This window comes from Gracilinanus agilis, chromosome 3 (assembly GCF_016433145.1).
Source record: "Gracilinanus agilis isolate LMUSP501 chromosome 3, AgileGrace, whole genome shotgun sequence".
NCBI classification, from domain to species: Eukaryota; Metazoa; Chordata; class Mammalia; order Didelphimorphia; family Didelphidae; genus Gracilinanus; species Gracilinanus agilis.
Genome location: NC_058132.1, coordinates 120,411,926 through 120,433,232, shown reverse-complemented (window position 1 = coordinate 120,433,232; position 21,307 = coordinate 120,411,926). Strand labels below are relative to the sequence as shown.

The window sequence follows — 21,307 nt, the reverse complement described above, 5'->3', positions numbered from 1 at the left end:
GGAGGGGGGAGGAGATCACAGGTAACTTCAGACAACAGTTTCAGTGGAAGGAGGAGGTTGGAAGCCAGGCTTTCCAGAGTCAAGAAGAGAATGAGAACAAAGAAAATGGAAGCATTTATTGTAGTCTTTCCAAAGAGTCTCTTCTCTCCATTCTACACTTAGTTAATCAAATGCCATTCTCCTGCTTCATGAATTTTCATCACTCCCAACCCATACTGCACTTCAAGCAAGGATTTATGAGAAGAGCCAGTGGGAATGAAGAAAATACATTTACATGATAAAAGGAGAGCCCTTCAACAGATCAAATTTGAGTCAGCCAAATAGTTCATTGCAAAAGGTATACATTTTTCCACCAGGCAATTTAAGCTACCTTTATCTCCTTTTCTCCACTCTCTCCCCTCTCTGGCTTCAACCTACATTTTCAGATTTATTTCTTATTATTGTTTTTTGACACTGTCCAACTGTCCAAATGTTCCACTCCAACATTTCCTCCAAATTACCTTCATTTCCTTTTTACTTTGCCTTTGCCTTTGGACTCTGTTCCTTCCCCTTTCTTTTGGAATTCTTAATTTCCTTCTAAGGTGCTGGTCAGGTGCCAGCTTGTAAGGGAACCTTTTGCCAATCTTCTCAGCATTCCTGACCTTTTCTGCCTTAAATTACTTTGTATTTACGTTAAGGGTCATTGACCTTAGTGGGAGCTTATGGGGACCTCAGAATCATCTATTCCAGAGGTGTCAAACTTCTCCCGAGTGCCACAAGAAATCAAATGAAAATGTAATTGGGAAATGTTTAACAAAATTAAAAAAAAAAAACAACCTAAACAACCTTATTTTGTATTTTTCTAAGTCAATATGTGGCTGTAGACATCCTTTTTTTTTTTTAATTTTAAGACATCCATTTTTGTTGGCTTTTGACACCACTGATTTATTTTAACCTAATTTATTGATGAGAAGAAAAAGAGGCACGTTGCCTCATGAGATCTTAGAAATGGTCAATAAATTCATGACTGATCCAATTCGCATCCTGCTTAAACGTGATGAATTGACTTTTGAAGGAATCATTTTTTTGTGGCAGGAGAAAGAAAAGAGTGGAAAAATGACACTTTGTGTGACCTTTATGATACTTTGACTATCACTCAAGCAGTCATCTTTTGTAATACCAAGAGGAAGGTAGACTGGCTGACTAAGAAAATGGGAAATGAGAATCATCAATGCATGGAGACATGCCCCCAAAAGAACGAGTCTATCATGAAAGAGTTTAGATCTGGTGCAAGCCGAGTACTTATTTCTACAGACGTCTGGGCCAGAGGATTAGACGTTCCTCAAGTCTCTCTTAACATTAACTACTACTTGCCCAATAACAGAATTATACATACACAGAATTGGGAGATCAGGTCCATATGGCCAAAAGGGTGTTGTGATTAATTTTGTAAAGAATGATGATATCTGTATTCTCAGGGATATTGAACAGTACGACTCAAATCAAATTGATGAAATGCCCATGAAGGTTGCTGAGCTTATCTGATGAAACAACTTTGAAGACCAGTTGGAGACTATTTCCTTAATTTTATACTACATTTGGAAGTTAGAAAGCTTACTGTATGCTGTTTAAGTATAACTTTTATTTAATAAAAGGGTTTATTTGTGTTAAACTCTCTTCATCCAGCTCCTGCCCCATAAGTAGCTCTTTGTGGAATTTCTGCCATTTCCTATTACATGTGTGTCAATTATGCATTGCTACAAGTCCTGTTTTTCCAATAAAAATTGAGAAATTTTCACACGAACTTAAAAAAAAAATCCTATCCCTCTCACTCCATTCCCTCAGTAGGTCAGATCCTTGTGGACAAGAGGTTTTGTTTTTAAACTAGTATCCCTAGTCTCTGAAGAATAAATGCTTGCCAAATTATGCAGGAAAAACACCACAAGCAACTCAAGAAAACTAAATATTGTTCACTAAACCAGAATTCTCTCCTATAGTTTGGAGAACCTTGGGTCAATAAGCTTGTTTTATCTACTTGCAAGATTGCTCTTATTAGAAATAAATGGTCCTAGAAGGAATACAAAATGTAGGTGATGTAAAAACAAAAGAATCATTGAAATTTGCTTTTTTAAAAGAATAACAAAAAATGGAAAATGAATAGTTCTGCATACTATTTCATATTACCATGGCATAGCCCAACAAAGAAAGGATCATAAAACTTAAAGCTTAAAACTTAAAGGAGGACTTAAAAATATTTAATCTAGGAAAAGCCAAGATGGTGGTCCACTGGGAAGAAATAGTGAGTTTTCCATTCCCTCCTCACCCCCCCCCCCAAAAAAAACACAAAAAAACCCATCCTCCCTCAAACTGATCTAGAAAATACACTGGACTGAATTCTCATGGGGAAATTCAAGAAAAAAAATCACAGTGAATAATTTTTCCAGTCCAGCAAGAGAAATAGAGGTACAAGGTCACTGGGCCTGGCCAAAAGCTCATGGTTAAGCAGAGAGACCCTGAACCTATACAAGAAGAATGATCCATATTGAAGGAATCACATTAACTTCCTTTCATAATTATATTCCATTTTGGGAAGTAGGCCTTGTTATGTTATAAACTATAAGATTATGGGAAAATTTAAGATGCTGACATGATTCTGAGATATTGGGGCAATGGGTATTAATCATAATATGTTTGGAACGTCTTGTAGTGGTTTTCCCCACAATTTTTACAATTATATATTTAGTAACCATCACCAAAAACCATTTAAATAAACAAATGCAAAAAAAAGTATGTACAAAACAACACTCTACATTGTTTACAATTTGGTTAAAATATGAAAATTATATATGTGTCCTAATATAAACATCCTCTGCTTTTGAGTTCCCTTTGGATTTGTTTTAGTTGGATACTTTTTTCTCTTATTTTGTGGCTATTATTTTTTTAAAGCAATCAAAGTATGTATTATTCTTATCCTTTTTTCTTCTCTTTCATCTCTTCATATATTTCCCTTATTTTCTTTATATTTCTAATATTTGTCATTTTTATAACATAATACAATTTATTACATTCAAATATCACAATTTATTCAGCCATTTCTCCAAATCATTGTATTTATGATATTTCTAGTTATTTTGCCACTACAAACAAAGCTTCAATGAATACTTACATAAATGGCACAGCTTTTTATCCTCTCATTAATCATCTTAGGGCTTAATCCTAATAATGAGATCCCTCATTTAATGCATACAAACAACTTTATAGCTCTCAGTGTATATTTCCATCTTGTTTTCTAAAAAAAAAAAAAAAAAATCACAGCTGCTCTAGCTTTGTAATATTAAGCCTGTTTCTACTTGTTTCTACCAGCATTTAATTTGATCAACTTAACCATTCTGGGTCTCAGTTAACATACATTACCAGGACCATATTTAGCTAGATTGTTCCTTGGCAGCAGACACAATCTGTTGCCAGGAACATACTTTTCCCCAAACTAAGTCTTTCCAGCTTGGTCATATCCAGGGGAACTTTCATTCCAATGCTTCAACCCTTCAGGATGCAGGATTATCTCCACAGTACGATGAGTGTTAAAGTAACACTTTTACAGAATACTTATGGAACGCTGAGGTACCACCTCAAACCTAGCAGATTGGCCAATATGATGGTAAAGGAAAATAATAAATGTTGTAGTGGCAAAATTGGGACACTAATGCATTGCCGGTGGAGTTGTGAATTGCTCTAACCATTCTGGAAGGCAATTTGGAATCATGCCCAAAGGGCTTAAAAAGATTGCCTGCCCTTTGATCCAGCTATACCACTACTGGGTTTGTACCCCAAAAAGTTTTTTTAAAAGTATTTGTACAAAAATATTTGTAACTGTGCTTTTTTGTGGTGGCAAAAAGTTGGAAAATGAGGAGGTGTCCATCGATTGGGAAATGGCTGAATAAATTGTGGTAATTGATGGTGATGGAATATTATTGTGCTTTAAGGAATAATGAACTGCTTAATTTCTATATGAACTGGAAAGACCTCCATGAACTGAGATGGAGTGAAATGAACAGAACCAGGAGAATTTTGTACACAGAAAGTGAAACATTGTGGGATGAATGTAGTAGTTTGCTACTAAAAGCAATGCAACGATCAAGAACAATTCTGTGGAACTTAATGAAAAACAAAGCTATCCACATGTAGAGAAAGAATTATGGGAGTAGAAACACATCAGAAAAACATATGATTTATCAGTCAGTTATACAGTTTTTACAGTCCAGGGTTGGATGTACTCCCACATCCTCCACTCAAGTCCTAGTCTGTGTTTGACCTCAGGTGTTCCAACTGCAGGCAATCTAGATCTGCCTTTCTCGGTGGTAGCAACCAGGGACTCGGCTCTCCTGGAAGTGACCACAGCAGATGGGGCTCCAGCCCCTTAGCAACCCCACTCACTGGTGCTCACTCCTTCCTTCCTCTTCCCTGCCCCCCAGTTAAGTGGAGGTCCCGGGATCCAAAGCTGGGGCCCTTCCACTGTAGATTCTAGCTGTATCCTAGGGGATGAAAGCTCTGGGATTTAGCAAATTGTGAATCTTGCCCCAGGGGCTGCCTTGTTGATTCCATTCTATTTGCTTTGTTCCCCTCCCCAGGGCATGTGGCCATGGAAATGAGGCTGGGGAAGTCTAAAACCTTTTCCCCTTCTTATCCCTGGCTGTTCAGTTTTCTGCCTGACTTCTGTCTATTTTTGCTGCTTTTAGCATTGATTCTGTAGTTATTTTTGGTTATGGGGGTTGATATTAGGAGGATGAGGAAGCTTCATGCCGCAGGCCACCACCTTCCCACAGAGCAACTCCAACCCCTTCTTTGTTGTATTTTGTTTGGTCATTTTCAGATGTGTTTGACTCTTTCTGTCCCCATTTGGGGTTTTCTTGGTAAAGATTCTGGAATGATGTGCCATTTTGTCTTTGGCTCATTTTACAGATGAGGGACTGAGACAAACAAGATTAAGTGACTTGCCCAGGGTCACACAGCTAGTAAGCATCTGAAGGCAATTTTGAACTCAGGAAGATAAGTAGTTTTCTGACTCCAAGCCTGGCACATCCACTATGCCACCTAGTTGCCCTCAGATGTTCTTGAAATAGCCACAAGATTTGGAAAACTCTGGCTAAGCGAAAAGAGAGAACATCCATATGACTCAAAATTGTGTAAGCTGACCTGTTCTTCATTATCAATTATAAGAAAGCCTTATTAACCTTTGAATGATGTCCTTGTATCCAACAATCAGTGATCACTAGCTTTGCTAAAAAACAGATTTTCTTGGAAATTGGAACCTTGGTTTCCTCAGTTTCTAACACACAGTACCAGGGAACTACAAGTACAGAAAAACAGCTTTGAAAGTCTTTCCTAATGTGGAACCTGGAACGAGTCAGAATTAAAAATCCTGCCCCCTGTATGACATTATGGGCCTGACCCTTATGTGAGACACTATGGTGAAATAGAATTATTCACTGGAATCCCAACCTCGCAGACCCCCAGTCTCCCAGGACTGACCTTATCTACCCTGAAGACCTTCCCCTTCTCCCTTAGATCTCTTCCCCTCAGGAAATCACCTTATCTACCTTAGGACATCCCCCTTATCTACAAGATGTCCTAACCTAAGGACATTCCTCTACCCTGTCCCCTTCTGACTACTGCTCCATAAAAACTCTAGCCCAGGCGCAGCTCGGGGTCACTCACCAACTTGAGGTGGGAGACCCTAGCTCGAGCTAGACCATAAAGTCCCTTTGCATCTTGCATTGTTGGTTCAAGACTCATTGGGATACTTCTCCGGGCATAAATAACACTAGATCTTTTTTTAGATGATATCTTCCCTAATGTTAGGAAGGGGAAGAAGAGATATCTGTGAGCTTCAATATAGCAAAAAAAAAAAAAAAAAAAAAAAAAAAAAAAAACCAAATGAACACATTTTAAAAAAGAAAAAAAAACATAGATTGGAAAAATGTGTAAAAACATAATAATGCACTGATAAGTAATTAAATAATGTAATAATAAAATTTATAACACATTCCCTAGATCTTTTAAAAATTCTTAAAGGAATAAAATGAAAAAAGTTCTGGAGCAACCTAAAATGGATGCTAGGTGCAGAATGCTATATATATTTTCAGACATAACTACTACGTGGATTTTTTGGTTTGAATATTCTTCTCTGATATATGGTAAGGTTCATTTTTTTTTTTATGGGCAGAGGAAAGAGAGTTTGGAATAATGGTGTTTGTCAAGTACAGAATAATAAGCAATTTAAAATATTTTCTTAAAATGCCAAGTCTCCCTCTATTCCCCACTCCCCAAATACTAATCAACCACTTCATTTTATAGATGAGGAACCTAAAATCCATGGACGTTTAATGACTTGCTGAAAGACAGTGGAGTGGCAGATAGGAATTTGAACCCCCATCCAGTGTTTTTTCACATCGAAGTGAACGCCACAGGCTTAGCTTCCTCTTCAGCTACCGCTCTCAGTGAGCGCTAGGGGGCAGCAGATACGTCTCCTGGTAACAGGATGTCACCCCCTGCAAGCGGGTGCCTGGCCTTCCAGGTGAACTCCCCCCTAAGAAGGCAGCCATGGTATGCTGGAACGTGCCCTGGATCGGATTGGAAGTCAGATGACCTGGCTTTGAATTTTCGCTCCACCACTTTCTAAGTGACCTTGGAGGAGTCCTTTCATCTCTCATTTTCTATTTCCTCATCTTTAAAAAGATGGGGTTGATTACATCATATTGGTTATTTTTTTTTTTTTTTTGGTAGTTGCAAAGAACTAGAACGCAAGAGGGTACATGGCTGCCCAAATTGTGGTATATTGAGGTAATAGAATATTATCGTGCAGTAAGAAAAGAGAAACCAGTTTGGGACGGCAACATCCACCGGAATGAACTGAGGCAGAGTGAAGTGAGCCGGGACCACTTTATGACAACATTGTAAAGGCGAATAAGTAGACAAACAACTTTGAAAGGTTCAAGAAAACTTTAAAACTCCTCGAAAAAGTCAATCACAGTTCCAGGGAGGGTCATCACAGTGCCTGGTACACAGCAGGCGCTTAATAAATGCTTATTGGCTGCTGCTCCCCACTGGACTCCGAGTGCAGAATGAGACACAGGTTTTTGGACACGGACTCTTGTTTATTTGTTTTGCTTGCCTCTTGCCCATTTGTTACAAGGTTTCTCCACCCCCTCTAAAAAGATGGGTGGGGGAGCCTATGGAAGGGTCATAGGGACTAAGCTCAGTCCCAAGGTTTAACTCCGGAAGGCAGGACGGGGCGGCTCCCCGCCCCTCTGTGGAGGTCCGGGCAGAAGCCCGCCGAGGGGGGAGGGGAGGAGAGCTGGGGAAAACTCTTCCGGTCCGTTTGGGGGAAGCAGTGGTACTTACCTGCGGGGTCTCTTAAGGCCTCGTCCGTCCTCAGGATTGACGGGGACAGATCGGACTGCTCCAGAGAGAGCTCACTTGGGGTTGGGGACGCCATGCCTGAGAAGGGGAAGAACCGGGCTCCGCGTCCCGGAGGCTGCCAAGTCCCGCCCCCCCAGAGCCGGCCAGACCTAGGCCTCTCCCGGAAGATACCGAGGGGCTGGTCCAAATCAGTTTCGTTTCCACATTCTGCCAGGATGTTGCATTTTTTTTTTTGAGAGCTGGTCGCCCTGGAGAATGTTCATATCCTGGCGGCTCGGCCTCTTTCTCTTCCCTGCAGTACTAGCCCTGCGGGAGTCCGGGACGCTCACAACCCCGGGGGTCCGATCCTCCCCACTCCGAGCAGGGCCGTGGTTTTATTTTTGTTATTTTTATTTCTATCTCCTGCATCCTTCCCTTCTCTCTTCCCTCCCAGAGAGCCATCCCCTACTTGGAACAAAAAAAGATTTTTAAAAATCCCTGTTAATATAACGCCAGCAACCACATCCTTTTTTTTTTTTTAACCCTTGTACTTCGGTGTATTGTCTCATAGGTGGCAGAGTGGTAAGGGTGGGCAATGGGGGTCAAGTGACTTGCCCAGGGTCACACAGCTGGGAAGTGTCTGAGGCCAGATTTGAACCTAGGACCTCCTGTCTCTAGGCCTGACTCTCACTCCACTGAGCTACCCAGCTGCCCTAACCATATCCTTTTTCGTTGTTGCTATTAAGGCAATGTAAACCAAGTGGAAAGCACATTGGATTGTGGGTGGGGGTCTGGGTCAAAGGCCATTTTCTGTCCCGGGTGACCATCGATGTGGCCTCAACTTCCTTGTCTTTAAAATGGATATGGACTTCTAAGATCCGCCCCCCACTCAAACCCATGGTACTTTGTTTCCCTTTGGGGTTAACAGTTGGGGAATGATGGCTTACATTATCCCAACATGTGCTAACAACAAAGCATTTTAGTGGCTTTGGGTGACCAGGCCTAGAGCTAATGAGTGTGCTTGCAGGGATAGTCTCCCCAGGCCAAACTCCAGAGCTCTGGGGGACAGTTGGGTGGGATACCGCCTCATAGACATTCGAAGCAGAAATGATTACAAGAGTTCATCAACTGGTAACAAGTTTTTTATTGAGCACCCATAGGGTGCACACACAGCACCATACAATTTAGGTGTGGGGGAACATAGTAAGGTTAGACACCATCCTTGCCCTCAAAGAGGCAGAGTTTAAGAGAACAGATGAGACAAAACATAATCAACAAAATACATACAAATTACATCAATAATTTAAAAAATTTATCCAGAAGTAAGGGATTATGGGTGGTTTATACAAAGGCTGGATCTCAAATACTGCCTCACTTACTAGTTGTGCAACCCTGGGCAAGTCACTTGATTTTTAGAACAGGTCTCAGTATCCTCATCTGTAAAATGAGGCAAATTATAGCTACAACACTTAGCTTAACAGGGTTGTGAAAACCAAATTAAATAATACATGTAAAGTGCTTTGCAAACCTTAAAGCATTACATAAATATCAGTTGTTATAATTTTCAAAACCTAGGATCAGAGGACAGATGTGCCTTAAGCTTGAGTTTTAAAGGAAGGAGTACATGCATGAAGGTTAATGAGGCAAGATCTTAAAGATAGGGAGATTAGCATATTTGAAGCAAATGCTACAGGCCTTACTATATACTAGAAGATGAATAGTGAGCTATGACTAGGGTTTGTTTGTTTTATACCACTTTTATTTTTTTAAGGAAAAAGGCTGGGAATAGTAATTTGATTAGTAATGGGTCATTTAGATCCTCTGCTCAAGAATCTTCAATGGCTCCCTTCTAACTCCTGAGTCAAATTCAAATTCTGCTGCCTCTCCAAGGCCCTTCACAAACCTCTTCAGGATTTCTATCACCCTTTTACAGTCTACACTCTAGTCAAACCAGGCAATTGTCCCCCCCTCGCCCCCACAAACATATACTGCTCTGACTGCATATCACTGCTGAGCCTGTGCCCTGGAATTACTTCCTTTCCTTCTCTATGGAATCCTTACTATACCTTTAAAGCCTGACCGAAATGACACCTCTATCATGAGTCTCTTTCTAAAATGGCTCCCTCCTTCCCTCCCTCCCTCCACTCAACAGGTATCTGTATGAGGGCAGTGCGTAAATCTTACCTATATTATACCTCCCTTGTATCCTGCACAACTGCAAACAATAGGCTTCCATCCAATATCTGTTATATTATAATGTACTAAGGAAAATGTGAAGCTTTTAGAGAATCTATGGGTTCAGATAGGAGAGAAGTTAAAAAAGAAAAAAAGTGGTTCAAGGCCCTCAACCAGGCAAGAGTTTATTAGTCAGTGCTCAGTTGATGAATATACAGAGCAGTAACAGAAATATTTCTTTAAGCCTACTGTACAATTCAGATAATTTCTACACAGCCAGAATTAGTGAGGTCTTATTTTACTTTTGTTCTATCATATGGTTTCTTTTCTCCTACAACTAAAGCTTTTATGTCATGTCCAGACAGATCTGTCATAATTTAAGTTATAAAGGTCAGGGAAAAATGTGAGGTTTGGCACCTCTGGGGCATGAACCAAAAACAAATATTCCTAAAAAATAGGAATAAGAGACAAAAGAATCCTTCTGTGACATATGCCTCCTTAAACATACTCATGTTAAAACAAAGAACAAATTTCATGTTAATATTCCTCCCATACAAAACAATTACTTCCACCCTACTTATTGAAAAGCTGAATGGAAATAAAGTAAGAGCCTACATCTACATCTATTTGTCCAGTTCCTGTTGTTTTCTATGTCATTCTTACCTTGGGATTCCTAAATTACACTTAAGAAATCAGAAAAAATCTTAATACCCCGAACCCTACCTCAGAGGATTTATGAGAAATTTCTTGATGGTGCATGCATTATTAATTAGGGGTATTTTGTATAGTTCTTAGCTTGCACTAAATGACAGCATACACAAATTGCTTGTTTATAATATTCTTTTTCTACAAGTGTGAAAGCCACATTGACAAGGAATCTCTTTTTCAGGTATACTCCCAGCTTCATAACCATAATCCCACGTGAGTTCCGTTCCTGCCTTCACATGCCTAAAAAGCAAATAAATAAATAAATAAATAAATAAACAACACTATACACACAAATGTGTTGATGAACAGCAGTCATACAAATGGAATTTTGTTCTTTATTAAATTTAAAAAATGTAATTTTTTGTTTAGGGCTTTATGCTAGATGCTAGTGATACAAACAGAAAATTGACAGTCCCTGCCCTCAAGGAATTACTAAAAGCTTTGTATAATAAGTCATGATGTAGGGATACATATATCCCATGAACCCTTTTCACATTTTCCACATGCTTTCTGGTGTTTAAAATAAGTCTAATAGGAAGGGCCAGTTACTTTTAGATTCAAATTTAAAAAAAAAAAATCAATTATGATATAATTTCTGCTTAAAAAAGAAAAAAGGAAGAAACAGGTTTTGAGAAATGAAGACCTGGCTATGCAGCCAGAGCAAGCAGGTCAGGAAAGAGTTATTATTAAAGGAGACCGTGTGATTTCTATAATATTTAACTTTGTAGGTTAGATTTTATCTGAACCAGGAGTTCACACTTGTGACCTGTGACACTTGTGTGTAGCAACACAACGGAAATGTCAAAAATTCAAAATTATATTTAATAGGAATAATTTTAGTTACTAAAAAATAGACAAGGGTGTCAAGTAGTTGTTCTAAGGACATCAAAAAAGTGTGTGTGTGTGTGTGTGTGTGTTTCAAGGTCACGCCTTTTATGTTTTCCCTATACACAACAAGCAAAATTAAATCCAAACCTTTTTGTGAAGAATGCCACCCACGGAAAGTTTCTGTCATGTGTCTCCACAAAAACATTCTGTACGAAGAGATTTGGGTTACAACTATGCTGTAAAATAAGAAAAGAAATGATCTGAAATATAATACAGGTTAAACAGAATTAGAAGGCTCAATGTTGTTTTTTTTTCTTTAAAAGAATTACAGCATAATTTGGTTTTCATTCCCCCCACCACCTTTCTTTTTACTGTGGACCAAGTATTCTAATTTCACTGTTTTCTGTTGATGACTTAGAGCAACAGTAGACGGAAAAGTCATTTTCTTTGGATGATACATTCCTGTTTCATCCTTCTCAAGAAGCTAAGAAGCCCAGAGTAATCTTGTAGCACATTACTGGTCCTGGGTGTTCTTATAATGTTAATGTAAACTGTGGGCAGGATGGAAACCCTATTCTTGCTCCTTTTCAAGCATCCAGACCCTTGGCTGTCTTAATCCTCAAGTACTCTTTTGCTACAGTGAGGCTACCTGGTGGCTGGGAGAAGCTTTGCTCAGATCACGTGAGTTACAATTATTACTTCATCAGCATTTAACCAACCTGATACATAACAGCTGGTAGCAAGATCATGGAATTTTGCAGCTTGGTTGCCTTGTATGGCCATATTTTGACAAGTAGCATGGTGTAATAGATAGGGAATCAAATGTGATGTGAAGGAGTCTTGTGTTCAAGTCCTACCTGTGACATTTACTCTGGGACACCACAACGCACAAATCATTTACCTCCCCATAGTCTCAATTTCCTCTTCTATGAAATGGGGAGACTAAGGCATCTTCCTCACGGGGTTGTGGTGAAGGTCAAATGAGACACTGGATAATAAAGTGGTTTGCAAAACTTATAGTGTTATGTAAAATCCAGATATTATTATTATTATTATTATTACAACTAAGGTGAAGGGGAAAGTGGGTAGGAAGATTCTATTCATCTTGCTAAGTACCCTTTTGATCAAGGCTGGTAGAACTGAACCTGGTAAATACATATTCATTCCTTTCACAATGAAGGGAAAAAGTCAGTTTATGTTATTCTATAAAATTATTCTGCACATACAGTCCAAGATAATCAAAGTTCAAATTTAAAGTGGAGGTGACAAACATCCTTTATGACTTCCAAAGGAGAAATTCTACTAAGACAAGGATTCCGTAGTTGAAGGGTCAGCAAAACTAATGCCTGAAGGCTGAATCTGGCCCACTGGCCTCAAGCTAAGAATGATTTTTACATTCAAAAAAAATTTATTTTAAAATGTAAATGCCTATTCTTAACTCACAGGTCATAAGAAGTCAGGCAAAAGATTTCATGTCTTTCACTCTACAATGCTAAGTGATAAAGTTTCAAAACAATTTATCTCTATATTACAGGGTGGCTATAAGGAAACAGTCTGTAAACTATAAAGTACTATATGACCCTGAGAGTAGCTACTTTTTATTATGACAATGAGGAGGAATTCTATACCCATAACCCAGCTACAGACATAATTCAAACTGGCTATGGTTTATATATAAAGGGATGTTATATGTCAGCATTGGTGAACCTTTTTCAGTTTGAGTGCCTAGAGGGCAAACTCAAGCTGTCTGTGAGCCCCACATTACCAGAGAGAGCTGAGGAAGAAAGTGCTTGCTTTGGGCAGCTAGACAGAGGGGTGAGGCATGCAAAAAATGTCCTATGGCACTGGGAAGAGGAGGAATGGAGCAACTCCAAGTGCCTACAGAGCGGGCACTGCATGCGTGCCACGTCTTTGCCAGTGCTGTTATATGTGAATATCACCCTTATAACAACTTGTTGCTTCTAGTAAGCCAATCACTAAAAGAAAGTTACAAGTAGGAAATCACATGATTCAGTCCTTCTCCTACCCCCATGTAAGACATATTCCTTAATAAATTCAGAATGTTATTCATTATGAAAAATCACTGCCCATGACCCTGGGCAAGTCACTTGACCCCCATTGCCTACCCTTACCACTCTTCCACCTATAAGTCAATACACAGAAGTTAAGGGTTTAAAATAAAAAAAAAAAATTTAAAAAAGAAAAAAAAAAGAAAAATCACTGCCCAAAGCATAAGTCAGCTTTCTGTTGAAGTTGTTTGTTGGGAATCATAGCCCAAAGCACTGAAAGAACTTCAAGGGCCACCTAGTACAGCCCACAGCTGAACAAGAGTCCCCATAGGTTAGCCAAGCCTTTACCTGGAGATGTCTAGTGAGGACAAGCCTAGTACCCCACCTCAGTGTGTATACTTACATTCAGGAAGCGACCCACATTTCCTTCTTTAGTAGCATCCAATAAGTAAATGCCATCTTCACAAAACTTCTTTATGGATTCTGAAACACCTATTTGTACTTCAGATAGTGACTCTTCATCACAAAAGATTTCTTGATTTTGCCTTTCCCGTGTTCTTTCCTCATGGGACACTTGCTCCCGATCCTTACATTCTTTTATTCCACTCATATCACACATTGAGGCCAATGGATCACCTATATTCTCTACTAGCCTTTCTTTACAATGATGGTTATCCAGCATGGTAGATGTGGTCAACAGCTTCTCTTTGGAATTTTCACCAGAGCGGCTAGACTCCACTAAAAAAAAGTAGTCAGAAGAACTTTTAAGATTTGGCTAAAGAAGAGCACTGAAATGAGTATAGTAATCATAAAACTGCACATATCCTAGGTTATGGTCTCAAAATAATTTCCTCAGAAAATTGTCCTTTTTTCTTCAAATATGGAATCAGCTTCTGGCATATATGGGCAATTTTTTTAAATAGCTATAGCAATCAATTCATTTTAATCTTTAAAACATTACTAAGTGCCTACTACACGCTAGCCATTGGTGATAGAGACAAAAATGAAATATTTCCTGCCCTTGAGGAGTTTATATTCTATTGAGTAGCAATACCACGCATAGTTTTTAGTAGTAACTGTTTGTATGAAATTCTGTAGGCTTCTAAACAGCCCCTAAGGTAAGCACTGTGAAGCATGAGAAGTCTAATAGGGTTGTTGTCAGTGGCAGCAGTTATCTGCATTTTTATGAATTATGTGATTATTCTTTCATTTATGTCCTTTTCTAATGCCTCATGATGGTGTTCCAGGGACTCTGGGATCCTTAAGACTATGCCAATGAAGTGTAAGCTTTGGCAGGTTCTCCTAAGCCAGCAAAACCTCCAAGTACAGGCCCGCTGATGGATGGATTTTGTGTCAGACTGTATTTCTGTCCTCTGAACAAATTCATTAAGGTCTGAGAGACCACATCTGTCACCCTGTTAAACTATTCTGGTATAGCAACTTGTAAAGACCATCTATTAAGGTAAAGAGAGGCTGTAAACAGTTTCAGTGCTCATATTACTAAGGCTGGTGAAACCACCTATCTTTATAGTATGCGATTTATTGTTGTTCCGGGTCTCAGTTGGCAAATTAATCATCATACCTTTTAAAGGAAAATAAAAGTAGCAGTGGGATGCTGCCTCAATAACCAACTGAAACAAACCTTCTAGGGCAGTGATGGCAAACCAATGGCACACAAGAGTGCTCTCTATAGGCACATGGCCACAAGCCAACACCCTGCCCCCATCCAATTTGTTACTAGAAAGGCAGAGGGACTTGTTCAGAGCTGCTCCCCTCCCTCTCCACCATGCCTGATGACATCTTTTCATATCACCTGCCCCTCTGCCCAGCAGCTAATGGAAGCATATAGCAGGTAAAGTGGGCAGTTCACAGGTGGCAGAGCTGGAAGGGAGTAGAGTTCTTGGGTCACCTTCCCTTCTCTTCTCTACACTTGCTGAGGACATTCCTCATTTCACTCACCCCTGCAAGCTTTCTCTCTCCCCTGTGTGGGGTAAGGGAGGGGAGGGGGGTCAGGGCATGCCCAGCACTCAGGGGTGTAGGGTGGGCATAGCACTCCATCTCTAAAAAGTTCACCATTCAAGGGAATGTCAAAAGGCTCAGGGTAAGGCCTCCAGTGCATGTGGCCGACTCTATGTGCAGGAATGGACAAGAATCACACAGGATGACAAGAAGTAGATGGGAGGGAGTGCCTGTATTGAGATCATCATGGGTCCATTGAGGGAAAAATTCTTGCATAGTAGGAGAGCAGCAAAATCAAACAATACTTTTCAGGGAAAGGAAAAAAAATCTCTTTTGCAATTTAAATGACAAAAAGTGTTAATAATTTTTTTTTTATAAAAAAAGTCTCATTTTATCTCTTTTAAGTTGATTTTTTCTCTTCAGTTATGGTTACACTTCAATCACTGTTGCTGCTGCCTGTTGCTGAATATATTAATATTTAAATCATGGACTGTCCATGAAGTTCAACAGTAGTTCAAAGGAAAAAAAAAATCTTGAAAATGTAGGGTATGAATGAACTTAATGGTGAAATAAATGGTTAAAGATAAAGAACAGGCTTAGAAATAATATTTGCTTTTCCAGTACTTTCTCTTTCAACATACTATAGCCTCAAGAGCTGCCTCCCAAACCAAAGTCTTTAGGGGAAAAGAGGGCAGCAATGATTGTTCACTTCAGTAGTGGGTTCCTGGGGAATCCTATAGGACAGTGATAGCCAGCTTGTTCCTAAAATAAAAATCAGTTTTTCATGTGGCTCCAACTGTATGAATAGTAATTTGAAAAAGAAGCCAAGTACTTGCACAATGAATGGTGCCTATCAGCTACTGGCTCTAAAGTATATACCTTCTCAAATATAATATCCTATTTCTTCATCTGTAAAATTAGAGTTGCACTGGTTGGCCACCAAGGTCCTTTGAAATTTAGAGCTGTGACCCTATCACCTAAGGCCAAAGACACAATAAGCACAGCTTGGCAATTTTTAGGTATGACTAAAAAGAAGAGATAGAGCACAGTCCTTGCAGCAGCACTGCTGGCCCTCAAGAACCATGCTAATTCTACTATTGCACCAAGAGGGACTCTTCTATCGCATGATTTCTAGGTCCAAGCAAAAAATTGGAAAAGGAAGGTTTTACTGTCAAACCTCCTCTAGCAATTCTGATGGAGGAGCCGGCCTCATCAAGCATCTACCGCTTCTAGATTAATTTTAACTCCGAGAACTTGATAGCATGTTTGTTTCAGTGTTCAAGGACCAATAAAAAAAGGGAAGCATGATTCAAAGTTAGAAAAAACCAGGCAAGAGACCAGGAACAAAAGAAAACCCTACTTTTCTCTTCCCTTGTATTGTGAGTTGTTTGGACTTCAGGTGGTTGAACTTCATCATCCTCATCTGAGCTTATACCAGATTCCAGGGTAACAATTCCCTTTAAGGGAAAAAAAAAAAAAAAAAGATCAATATATTTACTTTCCTGTTCAAGGAGAAACAGTTAGCATTTAAAACTTTTCCAAATGAATTTTGAGATTAGTTTTGATCAGATTAGTTTTTCATTTCACTTCTAAGGTGGTATTAATGGAGTAGAATGATTTCTTAATCAAAGTTTGAAGACATATCTACAAAAATAGCACCCAAACTCCAGCTTTCCTGCCCCACCCTTACCTTCCATCTTGGAGTCAATACTGTGTATTGGCTCCAAGGCAGAAGAGTGGTAAAGGTAGGCAATGGGGGTTAAGTGACTTGCGCAGGGTCACACAGCTGGGAAGTGTCTGAGGCCAGATTTGAACCGAGGACCTCTCATCTCTAGTCCTGGCTCTCAAACCACTGAGCTACCCAGCTGCCCCCTGCAAAAAAGACTTCTATCCACATTAACGATATTCCAATTATCCTCAGATGAAAAGTTCTTAACCTTAAATCACTATACTTTGGCTCCCAATTTGAGGAGTTCGGTTAAAGGGTGTGCTTCCTCCAATTTTAGACACTGTACAACTACCCACCTTACATAACAATAACATAATATATGTTCATAAGAGAGCATCTTGAACAGATAATATTCAAAAAGGTACATTTTAATATATTTGGGCATTGTAAAAGTCCAAATCAAGTCAATAAACATTTATTAAATGACTAACGTAACTCCTACTGTCTATAAAAATGTAAACCAAGGAGTTACATGGTATTCATATTGAGAATGAAGAATCAAAATGCTAAGTAAGGGTTAATTCAATTGAACAAGCAACTAATAAGCACTTATTATGTGCTAGATACTAAAGATACAAACACCAAAACAAAACATTTCTTAACACTGTCTTGTCTCCCAGGAGTTTAGATTCTACTGGGGGTTGGGGAGAACATTAACAACTAGGTTAAGGAGGTGATGGTAGTACCCAAGTTAGGCATTAGAGATACCTTGGGCTCCAAGTCAGAGGTGAGGAGGGTGAGCATTCTCAGCATGAGACACAACAATCTCCTATGTGGGGAAGAGTTAATAATACATGTGCATGGCTAGAACAGACTAAGGAGTAATCACATGAAATTATTCTACAAAGATGGCTCCAGCCAGATTGTGAAGGATGTTAAATGCTAAAGAGAGGGTTCTGGTTTTTATCTGGAGAGGCTATAGGGAGCCCATTAATGATTCTTGAGCAAGGTAGTGACATGATCAGATTTATGTATTAGGTCTATCAATTTGGCAAATGTGGGGAGAATAGAATGAAAGTGACTGGATGCTAGGAAACCAATTAGGAAATAAGTACAATAGTCCAGTCAAAAGATAACGAAAACCTGAACTAGAATGGAAGCTGTGTGAATGAAGAAAAAGAGAATGATGCAAGAGATGTTGGGGAGGGGTGGGGTAGAATTGCCAAGACTTGGGAAATGACTAGGGGTGGAAGAAGGGAAAGTCAAGCATGATTCAGAAGTTGAAAACCTGGATGGCTGAAAGGATTACGATACCTTTGACTGAAACAGGAGGGGACTTGAGGGTAAAATATTGAGTTTTTTCACTGAGTCTGAGATGTTTATGGGACATTTACGTGGAGATTTCCAAGAGCAGGTCAATCAATAAGTATTTATTTAGAACCTAAAACAAACTAGCCACTGGGCTAAGCACTGGTGATATCAAGAAAGGCAAAAGAAAGTTCCTGCTCTTGAGTAGCTCACACAGTCTAATAGGGAAGACAATACACAAATAATGATACATGAACAGGATAAGGAAACAATCAACAGAGGGAAGGCAGTAGAATTAAGAACAGGCTTTCTATAAAAAAATGGGATTTTAGCTGGGACTTGAAGAAAGCCTGGAAGTTGGGAAGAGAAGAGGAGGGAGAACATTCTAGTCATGGAGGATAAATAGTGAAAATGCCCAGTATCAGGAAATGGAGTGTCTTGTTTGAGGAGCAGCAAAGAGGCCAATATAATGGGATCAAAGATTACATGGGGAATGGAGAGGTATTGTAAGGTGTTAGAATACTGGAAAAGTTGGAAGAAGAGTGAAAAACGGGTTATGAAGGGGTTTGAGTGCTAAACAAAGTAAAAGTGATAGGGAGCCACTGGAGTTTACTCAGTATGAGGGTGCAGAGTGTTGATGTGGTTGGACTTGCACTTTAGGAAAATCACTTTGGTGGCTAATTGGAGGATGGACTGGAGTGGAAAGAATACCTATGACAGGCACACGATTGTAACAGAACAGGCATGAGGTGATAAGGGATTGCACCAAGTTAGTGGCAGTGTCAGGAGAGGAGGCGGCACGTTCAAGAAATGTTTCCAAGGGGAAATTGACAGGTCTTGGCACCAGCTTAGATATGGAGGAGAGTGAGGAATCCAGGGTTGAGCCTTAGGTACTACTGGGAAGATGCTATTGTCCTTGTCAGAAAAAGGTAATTTTGAAAGAGGGGAAGGTTTTGGGGAAAAGATGAGTTCAAATGAATTCAGTTTGGACATGTTGAGCTTAAGAGACTACTGGACACCCAGTTTAAGATTTCTAAAAGGCAAAAGGAGATTAGAGGTCTAATCAGAGATCAGAAGAGAAGTTAGTTAGGGCTGAACAGGTAGGTTGGAGTAGCACTGTAACAGAGATGATAACTAAATCCAGGGAAGCTGATGAGATCTCCAAATGAAATCATATAGATGGAGAAGGAAATCCTAAGACAGATCCCCATGGAACACTAATAGTTGATGGAAGAATTAGGAAGAATCTAAATGAAGATTTAGCAAAAGACAATGAGAAGTAGTTGGTAAGGAGGAGAATCAGGAGAGCACAGTATCACAAAAGCCAAGTGAGAGAAGAGCATCAAGGAGAAGAGTATGCTTGATAGGTCAAAGGCTACAGAGAGAAGAATGAGGACTGAGAAAAGGTATTAGATCTGTCTATTGAGAGGTCATTAGTAACTTTGTAGATAGTAGTGGAATGATGAAGTCTTAAACCAGGAATTTCTGGAAATTCTCCCTACTCCTACCTTGTCACCGATCTCCCTAATTCTAGTCTCTTCACCAATCTGTCCTCCATAAAAAGCTGCCAAATAATCAGAGAAACATCTGATTACATCACTACAAAGTTCCAGTGGTTCCCTACTGCCTTTAGGAAAAAATAAATCATCATCAGTTTATTAATGAAAAGCCCTTCAGCATGTGGTTCCTGCCACGCTTTCTGGACCTAATTTCTCATCATGACACTTCCTATACTGTTTTTGTTTTTTTTTAAACTTCAAAATCTTTATTTAATTTAGAATATTTTTCTATGTTTACATGATTCATGTTCTTTCCCTCCCCTCCTCCTACCCCCCTCCTGTAGCCAACAAGTGATTCCACTGGGTTTTACATGTGTCACTGATTAAGACCTATTTCCATATTATTAATATTTGCACAAGGGTGATTGCTTAGAGTCTATATCCCCAATCATATCCCCATTGACCCATGTGATCAAGCAGTTGTTTTTCTTCTATGTTTCTACTCCCACAGTTCTTCCTCTGAGTGTGGAGAGCATTCTTTCTCGTAAGTCCCTCAGAATTGTCCTGGATTATTGCATTGCTGCTAGTAGAGAAGTCCATTACTTTTGATTGCTACACTATGTTTTCTGATCTTGACATACAATGCCTCCATGTCTCTGTAGAGGCTGACTCCCAAATCTGGAATGCGCTCCTCCTCCACATCTACTTAGAATTCTGAGCTTCCCTTAAGGTTTGACTCAGGTGCCACCTTCTGCATGAAGCCCTTCCTGATCCCCTACATCCCCCGAGTTGTTAAGTGCTTTCTCCCTCCCGATACCACTTTGCATTTATTTATCTCTGTCAGTATAATATAACTCCTTGAGGGCAGAGATTATTTTCTCTGTATCTATCTATAGACATAATATATAGTGCTTTACAGAGTAGGCACTTAACAAATACTGGTTAAAGTGAATTATTTCTACTTGCTTTATGCTTTGTCTCCTCTCAGTACCTTCTAGACCTGTGCTTGGGAGACTTGTGGTTGACTTATGGTCAGCACACAAGTAGGTTTGGAGGTACATTTTGCTCGGAATACTTATCCTCATCTTTGGAGGAGTGGTTTCATTCTTTCATTTTTCATGAGGGAGAGATGGAATGGATATTGTGAAGTGGTATATCTATATGGGAAAACATGTCCAAAAGCCCATAAAACATCCCAAACAGCTACTTCTTCTAAAGTCCTGAGGTCATCTATAATGGCCCAATTTCAAGGAACCTTTCTTATTTTTGCCCCTTCCTTTATAACCCTACTGTGTACCTTGTCTACAATGGGCACTTAGTAAATATGGATTACATGTATATTGTTCTGCTTCTTGTAACTCTATCTCATGATAGAAATCCTATACCCAAATAAAAAACATTTTGTGAAATAGTGGGGATGGGTAAGGAGAGTTGATAATGTTGTTTCACAGGGAGACAACTATGTTTTTATAACCTGCTACTTTTTATAGTTCTTACCCTTTTTTTCCGATAATTTTGAAGAAGGGCTGTTTTAGTTTTAGGTCTTCTAGTGGCTGGTTGGTTTTCAGTTCTTAGATCATATTCATACTTCTCACCCCTGGGGCAAAGGACACATTGTTGTGACTACATACACAACATGTAGATCTATACTGTGGCTCTCTCTCCTGGGCTTTGAAGTTTCTACAGAACAGAAGGTGTTAATTTCCAAAAAATTTAACCAGCAAAGCAAATAATTACTCTTCCTCAGAAATGCATCATTATTACAAAGTACATAT

General features: G+C 39.4%; 1 protein-coding gene and 1 pseudogene across 1 annotated transcript in view; one reads left to right on the top strand and one right to left on the bottom strand.

The window, feature by feature from the left end:
• The window catches only part of SETDB2 (SET domain bifurcated histone lysine methyltransferase 2), a 93,310-nt gene that overhangs the window by 42,118 nt on the left and 29,885 nt on the right, over nucleotides 1-21,307 (bottom strand). Inside the window, exons 9-14 of the mRNA XM_044668944.1 lie at nucleotides 21,030-21,129; nucleotides 16,417-16,513; nucleotides 13,501-13,835; nucleotides 11,236-11,324; nucleotides 10,403-10,500; nucleotides 7,381-7,653 (exon numbers count right to left, since the gene is read on the bottom strand). Of these exons, the coding sequence (XP_044524879.1) occupies nucleotides 7,381-7,653; nucleotides 10,403-10,500; nucleotides 11,236-11,324; nucleotides 13,501-13,835; nucleotides 16,417-16,513; nucleotides 21,030-21,129 (992 nt within the window). The remainder of the gene's footprint in view (nucleotides 1-7,380; nucleotides 7,654-10,402; nucleotides 10,501-11,235; nucleotides 11,325-13,500; nucleotides 13,836-16,416; nucleotides 16,514-21,029; nucleotides 21,130-21,307) is intronic.
• On the top strand, nucleotides 912-1,524 carry LOC123240560 (annotated as a pseudogene).